Source organism: Pelodiscus sinensis, unplaced genomic scaffold (assembly GCF_049634645.1).
Source record: "Pelodiscus sinensis isolate JC-2024 unplaced genomic scaffold, ASM4963464v1 ctg62, whole genome shotgun sequence".
In the NCBI taxonomy this organism is placed as follows: Eukaryota; Metazoa; Chordata; order Testudines; family Trionychidae; genus Pelodiscus; species Pelodiscus sinensis.
Genome location: NW_027465946.1, coordinates 562,482 through 588,448, shown reverse-complemented (window position 1 = coordinate 588,448; position 25,967 = coordinate 562,482). Strand labels below are relative to the sequence as shown.

Sequence of the window (25,967 nt, the reverse complement as noted above, 5' to 3'; positions counted from 1 at the left end):
TGTTGATCCTGCTATCACACTTTCTGTGGCACAGCGCCCTCTGTTGATCCTGCTTTCACACTTTCTGTGGCACAGCGCCCTCTATTGATCCTGCTATCACACTTCCTGTGGCACAGCGCCCTCTATTGATCCTGCTATCACACTTCCTGTGGCACAGCGCCCTCTGTTGATCCTGCTATCACACTTCCTGTGGCACAGCACCCTCTGTTGATCCTGCTATCACACTTCCTGCGGCACAGCACCCTCTATTGATCCTGCTATCACACTTCCTGTGGCACAGTGCCGTCTATTGATCCTGCTATCACACTTCCTGTGGCACAGCGCCATCTATTGATCCTGCTATCACACTTCCTGTGGCACAGCGCCCTCTATTGATCCTGCTATCACACTTCCTGTGGCACAGCACCCTCTGTTGATCCTGCTATCACACTTGCTGTGGCACAGTGCCATCTATTGATCCTGCTATCACACTTCCTGCAGCACAGCGCCATCTATTGATCCTGCTATCACACTTCCTGTGGCACAGCGCCCTCTGTTGATCCTGCTATCACACTTCCTGTGGCACAGCACCCTCTATTGATCCTGCTATCACACTTCCTGTGGCACAGTGCCGTCTATTGATCCTGCTATCACACTTCCTGTGGCACAGCGCCATCTATTGATCCTGCTATCACACTTCCTGTGGCACAGCGCCCTCTGTTGATCCTGCTATCACACTTCCTGTGGCACAGCGCCCTCTACTGATCCTGCTATCACACTTTCTGTGGCATAGCGCCCTCTGTTGATCCTGCAATCACACTTCCTGTGGCATAGTGCCCTCTGTTGATCCTGCAATCACACTTCCTGTGGCACAGCACCCTCTACTGAACCCTACACCCGCTCCCTGCAGCACAGCGCCCCCTACTGATCCTGCTAGCCCACATCCTGTGGTACAGCAGAGGGGGCCTAGTTGGGCTAGGATGGTCTATGTTGTATTGAACTGGACTGTGCCATGCTGTATTGGACTGGACACAGCTGAACGGGGTCAGGTGAGCTGCAATGTTGGGACGACTGGGGCAGACTGGTCTATGCTTGACTGGGTTTCACTGTGCCATGCTGTGGTGGACTGGGCTATCTTAGTTGGAGTGGGTCATTCATCCCCACACTGATATCTGGCCTGACCTGGTGCGGGATGGGGTCCAGACTGGGAGGTTGACATGGGGGGGGGGGGGGGTTGGGAGGGGCTACCAAGGCACCTCACAGGAAAAGCTTGTGACTCAACCCAAGCAAAAGCCAAGGCCTTTGGACCCCCTCATCACCTGAGTCCCAGAGCAATGAAACCTATAGGGAAAGCCTGTCCATCCTCCCACCTTTCCCTGTTGTGTCTCTTGCCCATGTAAGCTAAAGGGCCCCGTCACCCGGCCCCTCACATCATTTTTACAGGTACGAGGTGGACGTGAGACACTTCCAGGTAGGCACACTTCACATGGAAGTAGAGTATAGAAGGGGGAGGGAGGTCTTGGGAAGAGCATCTAAGCTGTCCACCAGAGCTCAAAGCATTGTGGGTAGGAGGGAAATCCCAGATTCTCAGCAGTGTCAGTTCCCCATCCCCAATCACATAGAACACGTCAATAAATCACCCAAGAGGGTCAGAACTGACAGTGGAGGCCCCATCATGTTTCACCTCTCAAACCTTAAGCAGTTCAATTGGGCATTAACTCTGAAACCTAGTGATGTCAATTAGAACCTTATGAATCATTTCACTATTGAGTCTTTTAGTGAGAACATCCAGTTAACATGTCTTTCCCAGCCCTCTTCCCTATGTGCTGAGAGCCCCACCCCCCACTCCTAGAAACTCTTTCATTGCCCTTAGGCTTCGGGGAGAGAGGCAAAGATGAACATTTTGGTTGCTGTCATGTCACTAGGATATTATACTGAGCTTCTAAATAATGCTGGGTTTGCTCATAGGATAGTGAGTTCACTGCAACGCTGCTATGATTAATTTCCTTGAAGCTGCTGCAGAGTTTCTGGTGATGAATGGATGGATAAATAGGTATATAGCTATTTTGATTCTATGGTTCCTAGATGCGATGGTAATACAAATAGCCAGCTATCTATAAAAAGCAAGAGAAAGATTTGCTAGAAGAGTACATAGGGGAATGAATAGAATAAAGAGAGTTGGTGCAGTACTGTGAAATGGAGAGACGGTTAAAATACTTGATATGGCAGGATCATAAAGAGATGGATAGATCCTGTGAATAAATGAGCAGAAAGAGAGATGAGTAAAGGTGCATGAATGGAAGGCTGAGTAGGATAGAGAGGTGGATGGATGGATGGAAGGATGGATGGAGCAATGGATAACTGTTGATTGGAGGGAACTAGATGGACAGACAGAAGATGGAGCAATACTGGGGATGGGTGAATCCCCTGGGTGGCTGTGCAAAAGGACAGATTCAAGGACAGACAATGTCTAGCAGCACTGGATGAGTGAAAATGACACAACCGCTATCCTGACCTGAGCCTTCCAGTGCTCAGAGTGCCATCCTCCACAGCTTGGGCTAAGGGAGGTGTTCTTCTAGCTGCCTGCAGCAATAGACTCTTATCCACTTCAAACCAGCATGAGAACAGACATGCAATATCCACTGACAAAGGGGCTCCAGAAACAGCAGGCGGGGAAGGAGCTGTTGAGAAATACTGCGTCAGCAGGCCCAGGGGAATGTGGAGTTATTCTTGCCGTTGCTTGTCTGTGTCAAAGTAGGACCTAGGGGCCTGACTCTAGGATCAGGGCCCATTGTTCTGGTCACAGCTGAGGGGTGGGCATGAATTCTGATGGGAGAAGAGGGCACAGAGAAAGCGTGGGAAGAATGAGATCTCCCTGGGACAAGAAGGACAGGGTCAGAAGGAGCCCTGGAAGAAAGGAGAGGACAGCAGCCCGGTGTCCTAGTTGGGGCCCACACTCCCACTGTGCCAGGTGCTGTGTATTTTCTTTTGCTATTAAGTGCATTATGGTAGCACCGAGGCATCCCAGATGTGGCCCAGGACCCATGGCACTAGGTGCTGTATGTGTTTATGGCTATTAGGTGTATTACGGTAGTGCCAAGGTGTGGTGCTAGATTTTGTAAATCCTACGCCATGGGGCAGGCCGTGCCATCTTGCCCTCAGGCCCCGTTTTCTAGTGTCTATGCTCCCCGGGGTTGGGGAGAGTGATGACAGGGGCAGGCAGGCTGACTGCTCACATCTCTCTGCTCTCTCCCCAGGTAGTGGCGGCAAAGGCCTGCATAGCCGGTGGGAGGCATGATGAATTCCTGAGGAGAGGTAATTGCCAACATGCTCTGTGCTGGGTGGGGGCAGAGTGAGTGGGGGCTTGGCCAGATTTGGGGTGCGAGTGTGGCCTGAGATGGACCTCGATTGCACAGGGTGAGCCCAAGGCAGCTGTGCTGTGTTGTGAGGGTGTAGCAGGGCCTAGAGCAGGCAAGGCCTAGGCATAGCAGATTCCATGTTTGCCAGGCACAGTCTATCTCAGCAGAAGGAGCATTTGGCATGATGAACAGCATGAAGCGCCAAGCCAGCCCACACCCTATTGCACCTACTGCTGTGCCAAGAAGGCAGGTAAATCTATGCTTTGGGCACGTCCTGATGAACCCAGGCAGGGCAGAGTGCCACTCGGAGCCCCCAGATACCTCTTTTAGAAACATGCCACCCACTGGCTGGCATGTGTGACATCTGCAGAGAACACAGTCAGGGATGGCCCTGCCTTGGAAGCATTAACTCAGGCCCACACCACTTGTGCTGTTAGCCCTGGAGGACCCCAGTTTGGCCCATGGGTTCCCAGACACAGAGGCCATCATCTTGCCAAAACTTTAAAACATTGTCCTTAATGATTACTAGAATCAGACTCCTGGCTGGCTCACCAAATCCGTTACTCAGAGATCTTAGAACCCAAAGCAGTGGCTCCTGCAATCGTTTTATTTTAGGCAGTGTTAGGAATAAATTAATGGGAAAAACAGTGTTTTGGGGGGTGAAAGCCTAAGACAGCTCAGTGTGCTTTTATTTTAAATGATAATTTATGGGATTTAGGCAAGTGTAGACATAAGCAATACATTCCGAATATTTTACATAATTGCATAGAACTTGAGAACACTTCCTCCTCTCCCTCATCACTCCACTTGCTGGTATTTTTTTGGGATTGCATTGAGTCATTAACAGCAGGTTTGAGGTGACCAGTTGCAGACAAAAATGAGGACCCCTTTGTCCCAAGAGCTGTACCTTAATATTACTATTAGGTGTATTACAGTAATACAGGTTGCTCTTCTCTAGACATGGCTGGTGCTGAACCAGAGAATTTAATGAACCATGGGAGGTTGGTATTGTCTAGCAGCATTACCAACACTTCCCCTGCTTACTGGGCTCTTAGAAGACATTTAGGGGTAAATTAGAGTTAAATAACAGCACAGAACACTGAGAGCCAGGACTGTGGGCTGTAAACAAACTTTATGGAACCACAGGAAACTTGGCCACATCCACAAGTGGATATCCAGCTAACTAAAATCATGCTGGACCACAGATGCTGCCGGACCAGAGGGTGCCGGACTAGAGAGCTTCAACCTGTACCAAGGCTCTCCAGTCATGAATCCAGCCTCCATGGCACTACATACTGAACCTTTAGGCTACGTCTAGCCTGGCATGATTTTCCGGACATCCTTTTAACGGAAAAGTTTTCCGTTAAAAGCATTTGCGGAAAAGAGCGTCTAGATTGGCACGGATGCTTTTCCGCAAAAGCACTTTTCCGCAAAAGACACGCTTTTCCTCAAAAAAGCCTCGATCGCCATTTTCGCAATCGGAGCTTTTTTGCACAAAACAAATCTCAGCTGTTTTGTGCAAAAGAGACTTTTGCCCGAAGGGGAGCAGCATAGTATTTCCGCAAAAAGCACTGATTTCTTACAGTAGGAAGTCAGTGCTTTTGCGGAAATTCAAGCAGCCAGTGTAGACAGCTGGCAAGTTTTTCCGGAAAAGCGGCTGATTTTCCGGAAAAACTGGCCAGTCTAGACACAGCCTTTGTGTATTATGCTAGCTTCTAGGAGCCCCAGGCATGGACCAAGTCTCTATGGTGCCAGGTGCAATACCCAGGTGCCCCCCCAGATGAGCATGCCAGGTGCTGTTCAGACACAGGACGCAAAGCTGGTCCTGCCCCAGAGAAGACAGCCGAAGGTTGGCAGAGTTCAGGGTTGTGTTGTAGAGCAGAGAAGGGTGGCAGGTTTGTTAGGAGTATCCTCCACCCTGACTGATTGGTGCCATGTTAAACCCGCCTGATGGCCCATTGCAAGGGGCTGCGGAAGGAGTTGCCGACAGGAAATGAAGCAACGGCAGAGAGAAGGCACTGAGGGAAACCCACTTCTGAGATCCTAGAACAGCTGGATGACAGCTGCCCATCTGGCTCTGTGCTGGCTGGTATGGACGGACCCCTCACCCCCCGCACTGAGCTGGCAGTTCAAAATCCCAAGGGATCTGAATCCTGCATTGGCAGCAGAATACAATGGACCCTTGCTTGTCTGCAGGGGGATCTAATCCAAATTAACCCTTAAAGTGGATTAATTAAACTTCATTATGCCCCCTTGTGGATTGCTCTCATTCAGAATTAAAGGGGCCTTAATTTGCAGGGCTCGCCAAGCCCCGCTCGCCAGCTGCACGGTTCAGCACACTGCGCATGCGCTGACTGCGCTGCGCGGCTGTGCCGGCTTGTAATCTACTCGCCACGGGCGGGTAGGTTACGCTAACTGTTGAGCGCTGTTAATTTGGATTAGTGTCATTCAGTTCCAAAGCCTACCTTGGGGAGGAATCTGTTGTGCCATCATGGAGAACTCCTTCCCTGCACCCACATGGACATCTGCGGTATAGGTGCTATGACACTCAGCCTCCTTCCATTCATCAGGGGATATCACCCACTGCCTCCTCACTCTACTCGCTGGTATTGCATTATCGTGCTTACAGATTACTGCAAGAAGCAGCTAGCTCCCACTTCCAGCTTGTTAGGCCTTATGAAAATATAATCATTCTGTCTTCAGGGCTCAGGATTGCAGACTTCTGTGTATGTATGGACTAGGGGAGAGGCACACCCCAGGAAAGAGCTGGGTAGAGTGTGGCAGGGGAGGGGCTAGGAGTCAGGACTTCTGGATTCTATCCCTGATTTGAGGGGGCGGAGGAGAGCAGAGTCTAGTGGTCAGAGCCGGGAGGCTGGGAGGCAGGACCTGGATTCTGTTCCTAAATACAGCCCCTGAGAACAGCTGGCAGGGAGGAGAGTGCTTCTGCCCCAGCTCCTTCATAAAGAGAAGAGACGTCAGTGTGGCAAGCTGTGAACATGGCCCGGCTAAAATGTGTGTCAAAATGCGCACCCATAGGTGCAGCATGGTGACTGTGTCCCTGCTGTGCCATCCCTCTCTAGGGAGCCATACAGCAGCTGGCAGGGAACAGCTACCCCAGTGTGGGCAAAGGCTGGGTGGCTAAAAGCATACTTTAATGGACCCCAATAGAGTCACACACACACACCCACTGCTTCCAGAAGCAGAGTGGAGTTATGTCACAGGAAAAGCATGGATGGCTTATGTTTAACACACAGACCCCTGCCAGAATATAAATCCTGCTATTGCTGCATTCATAATCCCCCCCCACCACCATAGCAGCCAGCAGTGCTCTATGCATTTTATGTCCCCCCACCACAAGAAAAGCTCCATTAATGCTCTCTCCATACCTACCTCCCCTCTGCCCACAGACAAACCATTAAGAGGCAAGCATGCTGGGGCAGCAACTGACCAATCAGGCCTGCCAGTGCCACAATTAGCTGCCTGGCAGCCTAAGAGCCAGGGCTGACTGGGGTCTGGAGCCAGCTAGAGAAACACCTGGTCCTCATCCAAGGGCAGAGAACACTGTGTGGAAGAACCAGGGGAAGTAGGTGGCACTGCCTTGGGGGGAGGGGCTCCTGGGATGCAGGGCTCTGCCCCGGAGCTAAGAGGGGCCCAGCAGCATGTGGGAGCTGCATCTGGGAGGCAGATGAAGAGGAATCCAAATGTAAGTGGGGAGGTAAATCGTTTATTTGCCTGGTTGGTTAGTCCAGAAAGGGATTGCCTGTCGGAGGAGCTGAGTCCTGGGAAAGATGGAAAACCTGGGGGGAACGGACGCAGGGCATGCCTGCAGCACCAGGCATGGCCAGAAGGGGGGGGGGTGAACCTGTGACACCCCCACCATAGTAAAAGCCCCAGGAATGCCCTCTATAGCTCTTAGCCCTCCCCCTCATAAGATCAGTGGCAACAGGGTCGATGGGTGCCTGCAGGGGTGTGGGTGTGGGGAGGGCCACCCAGATAGGTGGAGGGCATATGGGAGCACCCTGCTTAGCAATTATAATGGTGAGGAATGGGGGCGGGGCATCTCCAAGTGCTACCACGAGTCACCTGGGAGGGCGGGTTCTGCAACTGGGGTGCTATGCATAGCAGGCAGTGCCGATAGCCTCTCCCCCCACCCTTCCACTTTTCTGTCTTTCACTCCATTTCTTTCTCCTGCCGTGTAATTGATTCTTCTCTCCTTGGGGAGAGCAAGAGAGATAAAGGCTCAGCCGGCCGCTGACTTCAATCCACATCTGCCTGGCAACAGCAGGGGCTGCTACATTTGGCTGCACACGGAGGTGGTATTCTACCCTTTAGAAGGGGGGCTGGCTGGGAGCCAGGACTCCTGGGTTCTAGCCCCACCTGTGGAAGGGGAAGGGACTGCTGAGGTCTGAGCCAAACCGACTGGTAGCCAGGACCCCTGGGTTGCATTCTTTGCCTTTAGTAGGGCTGCTCATATGAAGCAGGTGCATAAAAGCTTGACCAGATCTGATTCAGCAGCTTCATGCCTACCTCAGTCCCAGCCTCTCCTGCAGGGGGCACTGTGAGGAACATAGTCAGGAGCAGGGGGAATGTCCAGCTTCCCCAATCCCAGCCTCTCCCTGCAGGGGGCACTGTGGGGAACTGGGGCACAGGGGAAACGGCCTGTCTCAGCAGCGGATGCTGGTTGCGATCCAGTCTAGGGTGGAGACTGACTGGCTCAGCAAGGGGGAGAGTATGGAACACGGAGCCTTCCCCTCTATGGAGCACCAGCCCCAAACCTGGGCAGCTGATGGGGACTAGTGTGGCAGCAGGGCCTCACATTTTGGAGCAAAATGCAGGACAATGTAGCACTTTAAAGACTAACAAGATGGTTTATTAGATGATGAGCTTTCGTGGGCCAGACCCACTTCCTCAGATCAAATAGTGGAAGAAAATAGTCACAACCATATATACCAAAGGATACAATTAAAAAAATGAACACATATGAAAAGGACAAATCACATTTCAGAACAGGAGGGGGATGCAGGGGGGGGAGGAAGGAAGGTAAGTGTCTGTGAATTGATTATATTAGAGGTAGGGAGAGTGGGATGTCTGTGAGCTAATGGTATTAGAGGTGATAATTGGGGAAGCTATTTTGGTAATGGGTAAGATAGTTTGAGTGTTTGTTCATTCCTTCTTGGAGAGTGTCGAATTTTAACATGAATGACAGTTCAGAGGATTCCCTTTCAAGTGCAGATGTAAAAGGTCTTTGTAGCAGAATGCAGGTGGCTAAGTCATTGAGAGAGTGTCCTTTCTGGTTAAAATGGCAAGAAACTGTTTTCTCTTTGTGATCTTGTCTCTTATCTGTTTTGTGGGCATTAATCCTTTGGCGAAGTGTCTGAGATGTTTGTCCAATGTACATAGCAGACGGACACTTTCGGCACATGATAGCATAAATTATATGTCTGGATGCGCAGGCACTCACATTTTGGAGTTAGTGCTGTCTCCCAGGCCCAGTTCAGTGCAGTCACACACGGCTGCTCCAGATAAAAGTCACCTCCGAGCTGTCAGCAGCGATCCCATCACCAGCCTGCCTGCCGGGGTGCTGGCTAACAGCACAGAGCAGGGCTGTGACTAGACACATGGGGGTAGGTCAAAGTCATCCCCTTGAAGGCAGGATGAGGAACTAGCCAGGTGCCTGGATGTGGCTGTTTCTCATTACCCCGGGAGTTTGCATCTGCTCCTGAAGCTGAGCACCTGGAGAGAGATTGTGCAGGTGTTCTGGGTTAGGAGCATAGAGGGCTTTCATGGAGGCTAGGTCCATCAATGGCTATTAGTCAGGATGGGTAGGAATGGTGTCCCTAGCCTCTGTTTGTCTGGAAGTGGGTGACGGGAGGGATCACGCAAGGATTACCTGTTGTGTTCCCTCCCTCTGGGGGCATGTGGCATTGGCTACTGTTGGCAGACAGGATACTGGGTGGATGGACATTTGGTCTGACCCAGGGTGGCCGTTCTTATGGCTGGGGGGCGGTGGTTGTGGGTTTCCAGGGTGAGGGAGTGCTCATGGCTGCAGAAGGGGGGAAGCCCTGCAGTAGCAGATGGGGGATACTCTGTTCCCCACATTTGGGCTCACTCTTGTCTCTATTAGGCAGAGTGACATGAAGCTAGGAGCAGCTTTTTTGCTGTTGTCAGCACAAACTCTAACCCCACTATTCTTCCTATCTGAGCCATGCACAATCCCTCCTGGAATTTTGACTTTGGTGACTTCGTGTGGCAGTGAGTTCCACAGACCAATGACTTGGCATGGGGAAAAGAGGCTATCTTTGAAACTGTACCCTTCCCATCCAACATCCCTTTGCCCTTGGGTGACAAGATGGGGAAAGTCAAAAGTTCTCCATTGCCCTTCTCTCTCTCCTCCTCACGGCTTCATAGCCCTAGCAGTTCTGCCCCTTGTTATCCATCACATGGGAGGCACCTGCTGCCTCAGACGCAGCTGAGCTCTCCTGCAGATGGGATGGGATTTTACTTCACTGTGATGGGAGGACTATACTTGCGCTGAGAGCCAACAATCCTTCCCTGCCACCAATAGCCTTGCAAAATGCAGTGGAAACTGAGGCAGACAGCGTCATAAAAATATGACAAAATCCTCACTTTGTCATAGTTTGTTGCCCCAGAACGGGGGAATTTCTGAAGTGCTTTGGCAGGAGGAGTCAGGACACGCACATGGCTGAAGAGCAAGGTGGAGAAACTGAGGCAGGGTGGGTGTAAGTCCACACTGTATGAGCCCCAAGAAATCTTGTATCTGAGGCTCTGAAGGTTTCCCGGTTGCTCCTATTTGAGGGTTTTCTGAAAGGGAAGAGAGAGGGAAAGATTTTTTTTAATCGCATCTTCACATCTCCCCATGGACAGGGTCTCAAGGTAATTCTGTTATTAGGTAGATGGCAGTGGGGCAAAGAAAGCCTGACGAAAGCCCCTGTTTGAGCTGGGTGCTGACTAAGATCAGCATGGTGGGACATTTGCGCACCAAGACCAGGAAATGTCGAGGCAAACAGTGACTTGAGGGGAACCTGGAGTCTGAAACATCCCTCCCCTCACCCCCTCCCTCGGAATTTGGCCCAGCCTGAGTGTAGATTGATGCCCGGGACACAGTATTTGGACAGGTCAGACTACATATCGCAGCAGGCATTCCTGACTTTCACCTTGATAAACAATGGTGGGATGGGAGAGGGAGATTTTTTGAAAAATGTTGGGTGGGGTTAATTTAATGTTTCATTTCTTTCTGTTTTTAAAGGTAGAGATTTTCCAAAAAAGGTTTTGTTTTCTCATCAAATGATAGAAACTTTTTGAGGGGAGGAAAATTTCCTTTCTTTCTTTAAATCTGTTGATTACAGACATCTCGTTTTGGAAAATGACAAAGACTGCACGTTTTCTAAAAAAATTCCCCGCAAATCAAACTGGCCAATAAAATAAAACAATTTTCTGTGGGAGAGAGGGGAGGAATGCAGAGGGGCTTTGGGAGGTTTGGAACTTTCCAAGCAAATCAGTGTGAGGAAGTAACCATGTTGTCACCTCTAACAATTTTATCTGGCAATGCATGGTGTTTTCCTTTCAGTCACCAGCTCCTGGAGCCATGAGATCCTGTAAAGGATTTATGCTTTCATTTAAAAATAAGTAAATTGGTGGTGGCAGAGAAAAACCTGGCAATGGGACCCCTAAAGTCTCAAAAAGCAGAAGATAACTGAAGCTTAGCTTAGTGTAAACTCATGATTTTCAATCAAGATCTCATGATTTTTCTAGATGAACAACTCATGACTTTCTGCCTTTTGGTGGTGCTCGTGTGGGGCTAGCCACAAAAAGGCCCAAGTTGTATCTGTTGGGCACCACTTTTTTTTAAACAAAATGCCTCCAGCAGGGTTCGTGGGGCACAGAAATCAAACTGAGAGTTTCACAGCTCCACAAGCTGGGGATCCTTGGACAGGGCCTCTGCCAGCTGAGCTGTAGAATCCAGGATGGCGTACAGGGACTGTTTTAGACATTGATCCTTTGTTCATCAGTGAGCTGCAGCTGCCTCTGGGGTGGAACCTGGAGGCTGTTTATACATGGCCCCCACACCCGGTGCTTATGCAGCTGCCTCTAGAAAATGGACTAAAGTAGCCTGAATCTCTAGACTGGCTAGTAGAGAGGGACAGAGCTGCTGTAGGTTTGTTGCTACTGACTTTTGTGCCTTTTGCCTGCAGAGCCCGGGCAGGGAGGAAGTGAGGGACAGTACCATGGAAAAACTCCTCCTGCCCCTTCTTATGCTCGGCAGCATGGTGAAAGCTCAGCACTGCCCCGGGCGCTGCATCTGCCAGAACATCTCGCCCACCCTGACCATGCTATGTGCGAAGACAGGGCTGCTCTTCGTGCCTCCATCTATCGACCGGCGCACGGTGGAGCTGCGGCTGACGGACAACTTCATCACCATCATCCGGCGCAAGGACTTCTCCAACATGACCAACCTGGTGCACCTGACCCTCTCCCGCAACACCATCAGCCAGGTGATGCCTTATGCCTTCGCCGACCTGCGCTCCTTGCGCGCCTTGCACATGAACAGCAACCGGCTGGCTGCCCTCCGCAACGAACACTTCAAAGGCCTGGGCAACCTCCGGCACCTCATCCTGGGCAACAACCAGATCAGCAACATCCAGCCAGCCTCCTTCGACGAGTTCCTGGCCACCGTGGAGGACCTGGACTTGTCCTATAACAACCTAGAGACGCTGCCTTGGGAGGCCATCGGGCAGATGGTCAGTCTCAACACCCTGACCCTCGATCACAACCTCATCGACCACATCGCCGAGGGCACCTTCTCCCAGCTCCACAAGCTGGTGCGTCTGGACATGACCTCTAACCGGCTGCAGAAGTTGCCCCCAGACAACCTCTTCCTCCGGGCCCAGGTGCTGGCTAACGTCCGAGGCTCCCACCCATCCACCCTAACTATCAGCTTTGGGGGCAACCCCTTGCATTGCAACTGTGAGCTCCTCTGGCTCCGGCGCCTGACACGGGAGGACGACCTGGAGACATGCGCCTCTCCCGAGCACCTGATGGATAAGTACTTCTGGTCCATCCCCGAGGAGGAGTTCATTTGCGAGCCGCCCCTCATTACACGCCAGTACTCCACCAAGGCCTTCATCATGGAGGGCCAGGGTGTCAGCCTCAAGTGCAAGGCGGTAGGAGACCCCGACCCCTCCATCCACTGGATTGCGCCCGACGGGAAGCTGATTCACAACACCACCCGCACCACAGTCTATGACAATGGCACACTGGAGGTGCACATCACCACGCTCAAGGACAACGGGGTCTTCACCTGCATTGCCTCCAATGCTGCCGGCGAAGCCACTGCCCCCGTGGAGGTCTGCATCGTGCCGCTACCGCTGCTGGTCAACAACACGGGCCACATGAAGGAGCCCGACCCCGGCTCATCCGACATCACCACCTCTGCCAAGTCGGGCACCAACGACACCAAGAACCACCTGGATAAGAAGATTGTGGCGGCCGAGCTGAGCTCCACTTCAGTGGTGATCCACTGGCCCTCGGAACGGCACATTCCCGGCATCCGCATGTACCAGATTCAGTACAACAGCTCCCTGGACGACTCGCTGGTGTACAGGTGAGACTGGGCTGGTGAATGGGATTCAAGGTCATGAGCAGGGCTGGAACCATGGGCTTTAGAAGCAGGTGCTAAAGAAGAGCCAACTGGCGACACTAGTAGGTTGTTATCCTCCTTGTAATAGAATCCCCAGCTTGCATGAACCATTTATCAAGCAGCCGATATGTCGGGTGTAAATGAAACCTGTTTTCTTACCCATGGTTAGCTCCACGGAGCTCAGTGCAGCCAGAGACTGAGGAAGGGTAGGAGAATGCAGCTTATTCACTGCCTCTCAGCCTGCACTGCCCGGTGTCACCGGCAAGGGGTCTCTCAGTTCTGCCCTTTGGGGGAATTCTGCGGAAAGCAAAGGAAATATCAGAGCCCTGAACGTGGTTGGAAATTTGTGTGGCTGAGGGGTGGGTGAAGGGAGCTGTTGCTAACCCTAATGCCAGGGTGAGCCCAGGCTAGGAGCAGCAATGCATTGGGGGGGAGCAGGGCCAAGGGCCAATTATTTGGCTCTCTATGACTGGGATTCCCAGATTGACAGGTTCAAATCCCACCACCACTGTCTCCATTTCCTCAGCTCACAGGGTGCTAATGGTCTGGCACAGCTTTGCTTCAGAGCCAAATCCTTCCCTCCTAAGATTCCCCCTTCCTTGTGTGCCCCTTGGCTGTTGCGCTCCATCTCCAGTGGCAGGAGAAACTATCCTTGTGCAGACATGACTCACTTAGGCTATGTCTAGACTCCAGAGCTTTTCCAGGAGGTATCGCGGAAAAGCAATGCCACGTCCCCTTTTCCAAAAGGCTACATCTAGACTGGCATGATTTTCCGCAAATGCTTTTAACGGAAAAGTTTTTCCGTTAAAAGCATTTGCAGACAAGAGCGTCTAGATTGGCACGGATGCTTTTCCGCAAAAGCACTTTTTGCGGAAAAGCATCCGTGCCAATCTAAACACGGTTTTGCACAAGAAAGCCCCAATCGCCATTTTCACCATTGGGGCTTTTTTGTGCAAAACAGTTTTTAGCGTCTACACTGGCCCTCTTGCACAAAAACATTTCCAGAAAAGGGCTTTTGGCCGAATGGGAACGTCAAAGCATTTGCGCAAGAAGCACTGATTTCGGACAGTAGGACGTCAGTGCGTTTGAGCAAAATCAAGCGGCCAGTGTAGACAGCTGGCAAGTTTTTGCGCAAAAGCAGAAAAACTTGCCAGTCTAGACGCAGCCAAAATGTTTTGGAAAAGCAGATGTGCTCTTTCGCCATCCCTGTAAACCTCGTTGTACAAGGCAGAAGAGATGTGTCGAAAGAGCAGGTTTTTCTGAAATTTGGTGCCGTGTAGATGCACCAAATTTCGGAAAAGCCTCTTTCGACAGAAAAATGGAAAAGAGATGCAAATTGCAGGTTGCCATTTGCGACTCTTTTTCCAACTTACCTTTGTAGTCTAGATGTAGCACTGGCCCCTCTGGTGATCACCACTAATGCCTGTGGCTGGAATCTGTTTCAGAGGATGGTGGGGTCTCTAGTCCAGCGAGCTGTGGGACTGGCACCCTGTGACTCCACTCCAGTGTGGCATTAGCAACTGCAGAATCAGTGGGGTGGGGAGGCTAGGACAGGGAGCTGCTGCAGGGGAAGTACAAAGGGATAATGGCTTCCTCTGCAACCTTTGAAAAAGGGACAGTCGAGAGTGTGGTTTGTTTAAAAGCTGTTGCTCAATATGCGTGAGTTCCTCAGTGTGCGTGCGCACGTGACCCATTACTGTGTGTACATGTGTGTTGTAACACTACTGTGTGTGTGACATTTACTCTTTGTGCATGGATGAGTGCAGGAGTGTTCCCTTGCTGCTGAGGTGCAGCCACCTCTGGCGTGGGGCATCACAGCTCTTTCTAAAGGGAGCACTCCGTTCTGAGATGAAGTCATCTCTTGAGTGGGGCATCACAGCTGTTTATACAGGCATCACTCGCTCAGTGCTGAGACGCAGCTACCTCCTGAATGGAGCACAGGGGCTATTTACACAAAGATCCTTTGCTCAGCAGTGAGATGCAGCTGCCTCGGGGGTGGGACATGGAGGCTGTTTATACAGGAATCCCACACCTGGTGCTGAAACACAGCTGCCTCTGGGCGAGGCACAGGGGCTATCATGGACCAGAAGAAGAGCAGTACAAACAACTGATTTTTTTGGTTCACTAGCAAAAAAATACCAGAAAGACCAGGCCCAAAACCAGGGTTCCCATTGTGCCAGGTGCTGTACATTTTATTGATATTAGGTGTATTACGGTAGCACCTAAGCATGCTAATGAAGGGGCTGGAGCCTCCATGGTACCTAATAGCAGTAAAATATCAAGTATCATCCTGCGCCATAACTAGGGTGCCTAGCTAATACCACAATACCCCTAAAAGCAATTAAATGTATGGCACCTAGCACAATAGAGTATCCTGGCTCATTTTATTGCTATTAGGTGTATTATGTTAGCATTTAGGCACTCTAGTTGTCAGCCTGGAGCCTCGCAGGACAACCATAATATCCTTAATAGCAGTAAAATGTACGTTACAGAAGCACCAAGGGTCCTGTCCTATAACTAGGCTGCCTAGGTGACACCATAATATCCTTTACAGCAATCACATGTATATAGTGCCTAGCAGAATGGGCTGTCCTGGCCCATAACAAGGGGCTCTGTTGTGCTAGGTCCTGTACATTTGATTGCTATTAGAGGTGTTACGGAGCACCTGGGCCCCTCCCTGGGCATAACCCCACGGGCTGGGGCCCGAGTTAGGGACAAGGAGTTGTTCCCACAACTAACCAGTGACTCCCTTCTGTCTCCCCTCCCCCTGCAGGATGATCCCCCCCTCCAGCAGGGCCTTCCTGGTGAACGACCTGGCGGCAGGCCGGGCCTACGACCTGTGTGTGCTGGCCGTCTACGATGACGGGGTGACGGCGCTGACGGCTACGCGGGTAGTGGGCTGTGTCCAGTTTACCACAGAGGGCGAGACCGCCCAGTGCCATGCCCTGCACACCCAGTTTCTGGGCGGCACTATGATCATCATCATCGGCGGTATCATCGTGGCCTCCGTCCTGGTCTTCATCATCATCCTCATGATCCGCTACAAGGTCCACAGCGGGCAAGAGGGGCACAAGAAGGCCAAGGTCAGCAACGTCTACTCCCAGACCAACGGCGGGCAGCCCCCAGCCTCCAAGACCACGGAGGACAAATATGAGACCTTCCAGGAGGCGGAGCCTAAGGAGGCAGGGCCTGTGGAGGTGGAGCCTAAGGAGGCAGGGCCTAAGGAGGACACACCTACTGCCCCTGAACAGGACAAGCGAGATCTGAAGCCGGGTGCAGACCTCCAGACTGTGGCCCTGCTGTCCTCAGAGGAGGGCCAGCCCAAGGGCAACATGACTGGCTCCTTGAGTCTCCTCCGGGAAAGCGGGCCAGGCAGCCAGCACCGGGCCACGCTGGGCAGTGTGGGCCTCTTTCCCCGGGAGCTCTCGAGGACTCACCACCACCGTCATTCCTTCGACGGGGACTATTCTCTGTTTCAGAGCCACAGCTACCCGCGCCGGGCACGGACAAAAAGGCACATGTCCACGTCCCAGCTGAACACGGAGGACTGCCCACTAAGCCAACGCCGGGTGACCTTCAGCAGTACCGAGTGGATGCTGGAAAGTACCGTCTGAGACGGGCCCTGGGGGCTGCGGGGGTAGCAATTTTGTTGGGCCCACGGGGCGCATGACCCATCCCACGGGGGCGAGGAGGGAATGGCTGCAGTTTCACCCACCTGCCCCGGCTGGGGGCCTGCGCTGATCCTGCTGACTCCGACTCTCTTCCGCTGCGGTGCCTTAAAGAGCGGAGATGGAAGACAATGAAAACCAGTCACCCGACAGATGCACCGGACTGCCCGGCTGCAGGGAGGGGAAGGAGGTGGGGGGGCCCCAGGATGAGTTTTGAGAGCCTCTTCCAGCCCATGCGTGCCGGGTAGTTTGGGAAGGGCGGGAGCAGAACTAGCAAAGACACATGCACAGATGACACGAAATTACAAAGATCCTTTTACCTTGAGTAACTCGTTATGCATTAATAACTGTCCAGGACGGGGGACAGGGCAGTGTTTAGTTCCCAAACAAACCCATGTCCCCCTCCCCCCAAAGTATTTCTGGGAAGGAGGCGATAGGCACCCACTCCCAACACAGACTGAGGGGGCCTATTTATTGTATCTGGCTGGTCTAGATAATTTTCTGTGTTCAGTGTATTCAGTATTGGAAAAGTCATCACCCCTTTCCCCTGTTACTCCAAACTGTCCCCTGGTCTAACACCCCGTGCTTGCCCTCCAGCTCCCCATTCCCCTCGGCTGTGCTCCTTTCTCTCCAGCCTCCTCAGTATACCCCATTCCCCATCCATCTTGCACAACTTCAGTTGTACTCTTCCATTCCTCTTCACCCAACCCCTAGAGCCATCCCCTACCATGCCTCCCAGTGGTACCCCGTTCCTCCCCACCATGTTCCATCTGTTCCAGCCCCCACTGCTGTGCTCTATTCCTCGTCCCATCCCCACTACTGTGCCCCATTCTCCCCCCCCCCCACCACCACCATTCCCATCCTCAACCTCTCCCCATCATGACTTTTTAACAGGCAAACGTTGTATGAGTGTTGAACACAAGTTTTTACATTAAAAACCTGTGCCCTCAGCCCCTTCAAACCTCCTTATTTCCTCATACTCCCTTTCCCTCCCCCGTACCCTTTCGGGGCAAGGCTCCCCCTTTTCAGGAGGTGATTAAAACCTTTTCTGTGTGAACCACAGTGGGCCTGACCTGTGTCTGTCTTGTTGGGGGTGGAGGCTGCACAGGGACACAAAGAGGGAGCAGGTGCAGAGTGTGAGTCGGGGGAAGGGATGGAGGTGATGCCCAGACAGGGCAAGGGGGGGTCACAGATGGCAGAGGGGAGAATGGCCTTTGGGGGACACTGGGGAACAGGAATCTGAGGACAAATCCAGTAGTGGGGCCTCCCCCACTGGGATCCAGGGAGATCAGGGTGAGTAACCCCAAAGTCCCTGGCAGGACTATGGGTGGGCACTGAAGGCTTTGGGGTTATACGAACATAAGCAAATAATACTAATTAACAAGCCCAAGGATGCAGCAAAGAGGGGAGGGGGAACCGGTTCTTTTGAACCATGTCAGCGGCATCCTTTGCTGCATGCTCCCTCTCCCCTCAGCCTGATGGCTTCAGTCCCGATCCATCTGCCAAGATGAAGGGAGGGCCCTGGCGGAGCCCAGAATGTCCATGAACATGGAATTGGTAGCCAGAAGGCTCCTCCTCAGAGCCAGCTCCCCATACCTGCTCACAGTGCCCCCTGCTGGGACAGGCTGGCACTGGCATGGCCGAGGGATCCCTCCCCACAGCCAGTGTCTCTGCCCTGAGCTCCACAGCACCCCTTGCTGGGAGAGCCAGAGACTGTTCTGGCTCAGGGGTGCTGAGCCCACAGGCTGGGAGCAGGAAAGCAGCTGGTGGCTGAAGGATGGAGGAGCGGGGGAAGGTACCTCATTGAAGGAAGGTCCAGGAAGGTGCCACCTGCTTCAAAACTCAGTCTGAGCTGCAAAGGGCTGGGCACCGAGGAGACATCCTGTGAAATTACAGTCTGAGGAGAGCGGCTGAAGGGACAAGGCAATGTCTTGCGAGGGGTCTAGTACAGGCCACCTACCCAGGCGGAAGAGGTGAGTGAGGCTTTTTTAAACAACTCACAAAATCATCCAAAGCAGAGGATTTGGTGGTGACACGGGACTTCAGCTGTCTAGACATCAGTTGGAAAATTAACACAGCGGGGCACAGACTAGCCAATAAGTTCTTGGACTGCATTAGAGACAATTTTTTATTTCAGAAGGTAGAGAAAGCTACGGAGAGGAAGCTGTTCTAGATTTGATTTTAACAAATAAGGAGGAACTGGTTGAAAATTTGAAAGTGGAAGGCAGCTTGAGTGACAGTGATCATGAAATCATAGCGTTCAAGATATTAAGGAACGGTAGAAGGGAGAACAGCAAAATAGAGACAATGGATTTCAGGAAGGCAGATTTTAGTAAACTCAGAGAGCTGGTAGGTAAGGTCCCATGAGAAGCAAGACTAAGGAAAAACAACTGAAGAGAGTTGGCAGTTTTTCAAAGAGACCTTATTATGGGCCCAAAAGCAAACTAATCTACTGCACAGGAAAGATAGAAAGTATGGCAAAAGACTGCATTGGCTTTACCAGGAGATCTTGAATGATCTAAAAAGGAGTCATATAAAAAGTGGAAACTAGGACAAATTACAAAGGATGAATAAAAGCAAATAACACAAGTATGCGGGGCAAGATTAGAAAGGCAAAGGCACAAAATGAGCTCAGTCTAGTTAGAGACATAAAGGGAAACAAGAAAACATTCTATAAATATTATAGAAGCAAGAGGAAGACCAAGGGCAGGATAAGGCCCATTGCTCAGTGAGGAGGGAAGAACAATAACAGGAAACTTGGAAATGGCAGAGGTGCTCAATGACTTCTTTGTTTTGGTCGTCACCGAGAAGTCTGATGATGAAGGGATGCCTCACATGGTGAATGCTAGAGGGAAGGGGGTAGGTTTAGAAGTTAAAATTTTAAAAAAGAGCAAGTTAAAAATTACTTAGAAAGGTTAGATGTCTGCAAGTCACCAGGGCTTGATGAAATGCAGGGAGCTGATAGAGGAGGTGTCTGAGCCTTCCATGATTTTTCAAAGATGATAACTGAAGACAGGAGAGATTCCAGAAGACTGGAAAAGGGCAAATCTAGTGCTCATCTATAAAAAGGGGAATAAGAACAACCTAGGAAACTACAGACCAGTCAGTTTAACTTCTGTGCCAGGAAAGATAATGGAGCAGGTAATTAAGGAATTCATCTGCAAACATCTGGAAGATAATAAGGTGATAGGTAACAGCCAGTATGGAATTGTAAAAAACAAATCATGTCAAACCAATCCGATAGCTTTCTTTGATAGGATAACGAGTTTTGTGGATAAGGGAGAAGCAGTGGACATGGGATACCTAGACTTTAGTAAGGCATTGGATATGGTCTCACATGATAGTCTTATCAATAAACTAAGCAAATACAACTTAGATGGGGCTACTCTAAGGTGGGTGCATAACTGACTGGATAACCATTTTCAGAGAGTAGTTATTAATAGTTCACAGTCATGCTGGATCAGTTCTGTTCAATATCTTCTGAACAATTTAGATGATGACATAGAGAGTACACTTATTAAGTTTGCAGATGGTACTAAGCAGGGAGAGGCTGCAAGTGCTTTGGAGGATAGGGTCATAATTCAAAATGATCTGGACAAACTGGAGAAATGGTTGGAGGTGAATAGAATGAAGTTTAATAAGGACAAATGCAAAGTACTTCACTTAGGAAGGAACAATCCGCTTCACACATACAGAATGGGAAGCGACTGTCTAGGAAGGAGTACTGCAGAAAGGGATCTAAGGGTCATAGTGGACCATACGCTAAATATGAGTCAACAGTGTGACACTGTTGCAAAAAAAGCAAACTTGATTCTGGGATCCATTAATACGAGTGTTGTGAGCAAGACACCAGGGCTGCATCTAGACTGGCAAGTTTTTCCGCAAAAGCAACTGCTTTTGCGGAAAAACTTGCCAGCTGTCTACACTGGCCGCTTGAATTTCCGCAAGAGCACTGACTTCCTACTGTCTGAAATCCGTGCTTCTTGCGGAAATGCTATGCTGCTCCCGTTCGGGCAAAAGCCCTCTTGTGCAAATGCTTTTGCGCAAGAGAGCCAGTGTGACAACGCGGTATTGCTTTGCGCAAAAAAGCCCCAATCGTGAAAATGACGAGCGGGGCTTTCTTGCGCAAAACCGCATCTAGATTGGCACGGACGCTTTTCCGCAAAAAGTGCTTTTGCAGAAAAGCGTCCGTGCCAATCTAGACGCTTTTTTCCACAAATGCTTTTAACGGAAAACTTTTCCGTTAAAAGCATTTGCGGAAAATCATGCCAGTCTAGACATAGCCCAGAAGTTATTCTTTTGCTCTACTCTGCACTGATTAGGCCTCAAGTGGAGTATTGTGTCCAGTTCTGGGCACGACATTTCAAGAAAGATGTGGAGAAATTGGAGAATGTCCAGAGAAAAGCAACAAAAAATATTAAAGGTCTAGAAAACATGAGGTATGAGGGAAGGCTGAAGGAATCTTGTTTAGTTTGGAAAAGAGAAAACCGAGAAGGGAAAGGATAGTGATTTTCAGCTACCTAAAAGGGTGTCACAGGTGGGGCGGGAGGAATTGTTCTCCTTGGCCTCTGATGATAGGGGTTTGTTGCAAGGGAAAGTTCCCGGGTTGGTGTTAGTGGGATATGTCCTGTGGTTGTTGGTAAGAATCATCTTGAGGTTAGGTGGTTGTCTATAGGAGACTATGGGTCTGTCTCCCAGAGCCTCTCAGAGTTTAGTATCATGTTTCAGTATACGTTGTAGTTTATTGATAATGTGTTGGACGGGTTTAAGTTGGGGGCTGTAGGGCTACGTCTACATTGGCCCCTTTTCCGGAAGGGGCATGGTAATTTTTGAAATCTCAATAGGGAAATGCGCGGGGGATTTAAATATCCCCCGCGGCATTTAAATAAAAATGTCCGCCGCTTTTTTCCGGCTTTTAGAAAAGCCGGAAAAGAGCTTCTACACTGGCCCCGATCCTCCGGAGGATCCTCAGTAGTATCTCGGAGATAGCTGGGGGTGTTGGTTGGGTAGGGTTTGAGAAGAGAGTCTACATAGCTGGATAAACCAGTAGTGAGCGTGCCGATACGTGAGATGATGGGACGTCCATGGTGTCCAGGTTTATGGATTTTGGGAAGCAGATAGAACAATCCTGGTCAGGGTTCAGAAGGTGTTTCTGTGTAGATTTGGTCCCGAGTAGATGTAGGGAGGTTTTTAAGGAGACAGTGTAGTTTCTTTTGGTATTCCGAGGTGGGATCAGAGGAGAGAGGTTTGTAAAATGTGGTGTTGGAGAGTTGTCTGGTTGCCTCTTGGTTATAGTCGGCCTTATTCATAATGACCACAGCACCCCCTTTGTCAGCTGGTTTGATTATAATGTCCGGGTTGTTTTTGAGACTCTGGATAGCATGGTGTTCAGCGCGGCTGAGATTGTGTGTCGCTTGTTGTCGTTTGTAAATAATGTCAGTTTGTGCGTTGTTGTGGAAGCTTTGTATATAGAAATCCAGATTGTAATTCCGACTGTCGGGGGGAGTCCATATAGAATTATTTTTCCTTTGGTGTTGATAGGGGGAATCTGGTAGGTCAGATTGATGTTGATTGGTGGTTTGGAAATATTCTCGGAGGCGGCGAAAAAAGCCTCAAGGTCACCACAAAATTGTATCCAGTTTGTGGGGGAGGTGGGGCAGAAAGAGAGACCCCGGGATAAAACTGTGGGTATGTGACTCCAGGCCTTCCAGAACTGGCTGCTACTCTTCAGTCTGGCTACAGAAGGCGGCTTTGGTTCAGGCCTAGCACAGACCTTCCAATATGGGTACAGGAAAGCCATATTGTTACACTGTCAGGATGGTCAAACACTGGAATAAACTGCCTAGAGGCTGTGGAATCTCCAACTCCGGAGATATTTAAAAGTAGGTTAGACAAACATCTACCAGGGATGATCTAGACGGAGCTTGGTCCTGCCGGGAGAGCAGGGGACTGGACTCAATGATCTCTCGAGGTCCCTGCCTGTTCTAGGATTCTACGACAGACAGAGTGAGTGTGTGTGTGGGCATTGCAGTGAGGCTCTATGGTGAGTGTGTGTATATTGGGCGTAGTGTTTGTGTGTGTGTGCGCATGCATGTGCACCAGTTAGAGGCTATGTGCGCATGTACGCACTAACAAGTGGTATTGTGTGTGTGTGTGTGTACCAACTGGGGCTGTATGTTTGCACAAGGGTATGCACCAGTTAGGGGCTCCACAGTGTAGTGAGTTTGTATGGTGAGAGTGTGTATAGTAGAACTTGTGCGTGCGTGTCTGTCTGCACGCACTGGGGGCTGCATTGCACAGCTCTGGCACAGTGCAGCTCAGCTCCTGAATACCAGCCAGCAAGCTTCCTTCTCCCTCCCCCGCCCCTGCCCTGCTTGGCCTGTCCAGCTCTCAGAACTGCTGTCTCCTCCCAGATGCACAGGGCAGAGCCAGGCCGCAGAGCTGAGCAGCTGGCTGAGCAAGGCCCAGGAGATCCCCAGAGAGCCCAGCTGCTTGCAGTTCACTGAAGCCATTGGCAGATGTAACAAGATGCTCCCACAGCCTCCTTGTGAGTCAGTCTCTGAACTGACCTTAACCTCCCTCCCTCCCGCTCCACCCCCGCTGCACCATTTTCCTCCTACCTTTGGTCCAATGCACCCAGCTAACAACCACCCTGCTTGGAGCAGCCATCACAGTGAAGCCTGAATTCCCTCTTCCTTTTCCCCCCAATTGCTCATAACTTCCCCAGCAATTTCCATCCAGCCGGCAGTGTCCCATGCTTCAGGCAGGGCATTCAAAGGCCATCAGACCAGCTGCTTTTGCCTTAGTCTAAAGCGAGCCAACCAACCAAAAAAAGCCCTTGCTGAAGACAACTGTCAAACTTGTCTTGCCTGGTAGATCTCCCAGAGAAGCTTAAAAACCAAGCCCAGTTTGGAATGAAATTTAGCATTTAGATCACAATCTCCCAGCTGGTGATTTTTTGGGTGGTGGTGGTGTGGGGAAGTGACAGCATTTCTGATGTTTCAGCACAACTGAAGCCACGATGTCACCCTGTTATGTTGTTGCATTGTAATTTTTTGGCTCAGTGCACAGCTGCTAATACCTGACATTGACTACATAGTGTCTTGGCGATTTTGGGAATGCCAAGAAAAATTACCAGTGAGAAGCCAGTAAAATAGATCAAAAGCTTCCATGCAAATGAGCTAATTAGCATGCTAATGATGCACCATAATGAGCTCATTATTGTGGTAATTAGCTTGTTGATATGCTAATGAGGGTCTACACTAAGCACCTTATTGTGGCAATTAGCTTGTTATGGCAAAGAGGCTCATTGTTATGTTAATGATTTTACATGATAATTAACTTATTACGGAAACAAGCTCGTTATTATTATTATTGGCTTACCATCAATAGACAAACCACACTCGAAATGCATAAAGTCCTCAAGAGAGAATGGATTGGGATTGGCTGGCCAAGGGAGGCGGGGAACGGGCAGTGCTGGGGATGGGAGTCGGAATGCCTGGGAGCTGGAAGGTGGGTTTCCCTCTGGGCAGGAACTTGCACAGCACCTGACGGCCCGGGGGTCAATCTGCCCCTCAGGCTGCATGAGCAGAGCAAGGCTGGAGATGGCTTGGGTGTATGAGCGAAGGCTGGCTACAGAGAACACGGCACATGCTGATCCCAGGGCTGCAGCTGGATTAGAGCAGGGTAGCTTAGACATGGAGGCTCAAGGAGCTTTGGGGATGCCTGGGGGCAACAGGACAGTGATAGCACCGAGCCCTGGACAGCCACACACCCCCAGCACACAGGAAGAGCATCCTACACTCACAGGGCTCGCACCACAGAGTCTGAGGACACAGACCAGGGTGTTTACCATTCACGCTGCTCCCTCCTGCCACCTGGACCCCTGGCCAACAATCAAGGGCTGTGGCAGTATGACCTAGTGGGTGGATTCAGGAGCTTCTGCTGCCCGTGTTGTGTTGGCCTGCTGGGTGAACTTGTCCTGCCCCACTTTCCGTGCGATAAAAGGGAGCTAACGCTCTATTGTAAAGTGCTGTGAGCACTCCAGGCTGCACTGTCCCACCAGGCCTTACCACTCACCCCCCTGCCAGCTCTGCAGCAGGCTGCTGTGAGCTATTCGGCTGGGCTCAAACCACTCATGGCTCCAGGCCTGGTAGTGCCCTGCTTGGGGGTCATAGGAAGGTCCCAGCTGCGCTCCTGACGGAGTGTGGAGACCTGCCGTCCTTGGGATGGCAGCCCAGCTCCCAGGAGGGCTGTGCTCATGGCAGAGTGAGGCCCAGGGCCAGGCACTGGGACAGCTGGAACCCTTGCCTCCCCCCGAGCAGAAGGGCCGAGCCCTGCTCTAGAGATCTGGCTCAGAACAGCAGGAGTCCGGGTGGGAAATCCCAGGACCCTGGTCACCCAGGAGGTCCAATAGTCCCTCCTGGGCTGTACTTTTCACATGGGCTAGCTGGGGCAGCCAAGGGGTGGGCGCTGCACTACTAAAACAAGGGAGCGGAGGATGATCACGACAGCACAAGGCCTCAGTACACCTGCATTGGCCAGCCAGTGCTGGGTGGGGAGTGGGGCCTAGTGATTAGAGCAAGGAGGGGCTGGGAGTGGAAAATCTGGTGTGTCAATATGTGGAGACCTAAGAGGAGGGTGTCGGCTGAGGGGCTTTCTGGAAAGAAGGGACTTGCGTCAGCCCCCAGCAATCTCTGGAGCCACCGTGGGTTGCGCTTGTCTGAGCTAGGGAACATGGGGGGGTCTCGCACACCTTGCCCCTAGGGCGTGAAGAAGCCCCCCGGTTCTCTGTCACGCTCCATCTTTCAGCACGGCGGTCCCAGAACTGTTTCCATGGCAGCAGCAGCTGCCATCTGGATTGGGGTTTTGGACTATGGTTTTTTCCTCTTGTCTTCCTTTCGCTCCCATCTATAACAGCTGCAGTGAGACACGGTGGGGGCAATCCCCCCCATGCATCTGGCTGGGGGTGGGGACTGGAGGGCTGCCCAGCCCCACACCCCATGGCTTGATGGGCCAACAGGCCCCAACCCTGCCCCGGCTGCATCCTGGAAGCTTTGCTAGGGAAACCCCTCCCTTCCACCTCTCAGGGCTGCAGGGCTGGGGCCTGGGAATGGCGGGGGCTGTGAAGGGACAGCATGGGTCACTGCAAGGAAGCTGGCTAAAGTCGGAGACACGCTTGGGCTCTGAAAACACATCCTCCTCCCTCCCCCAGCACAGGAGACCCTGTGACCAGTGGGGAGGTGATGGAGGGGCCCTGCTCTCAGTCCTGGGCACTAGGAGAGTGGACAGAATGCACCATGT

At 51.3% G+C, this 25,967-nt stretch overlaps 1 protein-coding gene and 1 long non-coding RNA gene across 3 annotated transcripts in view; one reads left to right on the top strand and one right to left on the bottom strand.

The window, feature by feature from the left end:
* The window catches only part of LOC102458729 (leucine-rich repeat and fibronectin type III domain-containing protein 1), a 53,913-nt gene extending 37,195 nt beyond the window's left edge, over nucleotides 1-16,718 (top strand). Inside the window, exons 2-4 of the mRNA XM_075917226.1 lie at nucleotides 3,241-3,294; nucleotides 11,552-12,960; nucleotides 15,770-16,718. Of these exons, the coding sequence (XP_075773341.1) occupies nucleotides 11,585-12,960; nucleotides 15,770-16,610 (2,217 nt within the window). The 5' untranslated portion in view covers nucleotides 3,241-3,294; nucleotides 11,552-11,584 and the 3' untranslated portion in view covers nucleotides 16,611-16,718. The remainder of the gene's footprint in view (nucleotides 1-3,240; nucleotides 3,295-11,551; nucleotides 12,961-15,769) is intronic.
* Nucleotides 8,212-15,740, bottom strand: LOC142825306 (uncharacterized). Of its 2 annotated transcripts, XR_012899743.1 has the most exons (4): nucleotides 14,370-15,740; nucleotides 13,156-13,293; nucleotides 9,966-10,160; nucleotides 8,212-9,071 (listed from the first exon to the last, which is right to left on the bottom strand). It is a non-coding gene; the product is annotated as an uncharacterized LOC142825306 (long non-coding RNA). The 2 variants fall into 2 exon arrangements; XR_012899742.1 differs by having other exon boundaries at nucleotides 8,212-10,160.
* Nucleotides 16,719-25,967: the final 9,249 nt, after the last annotated feature.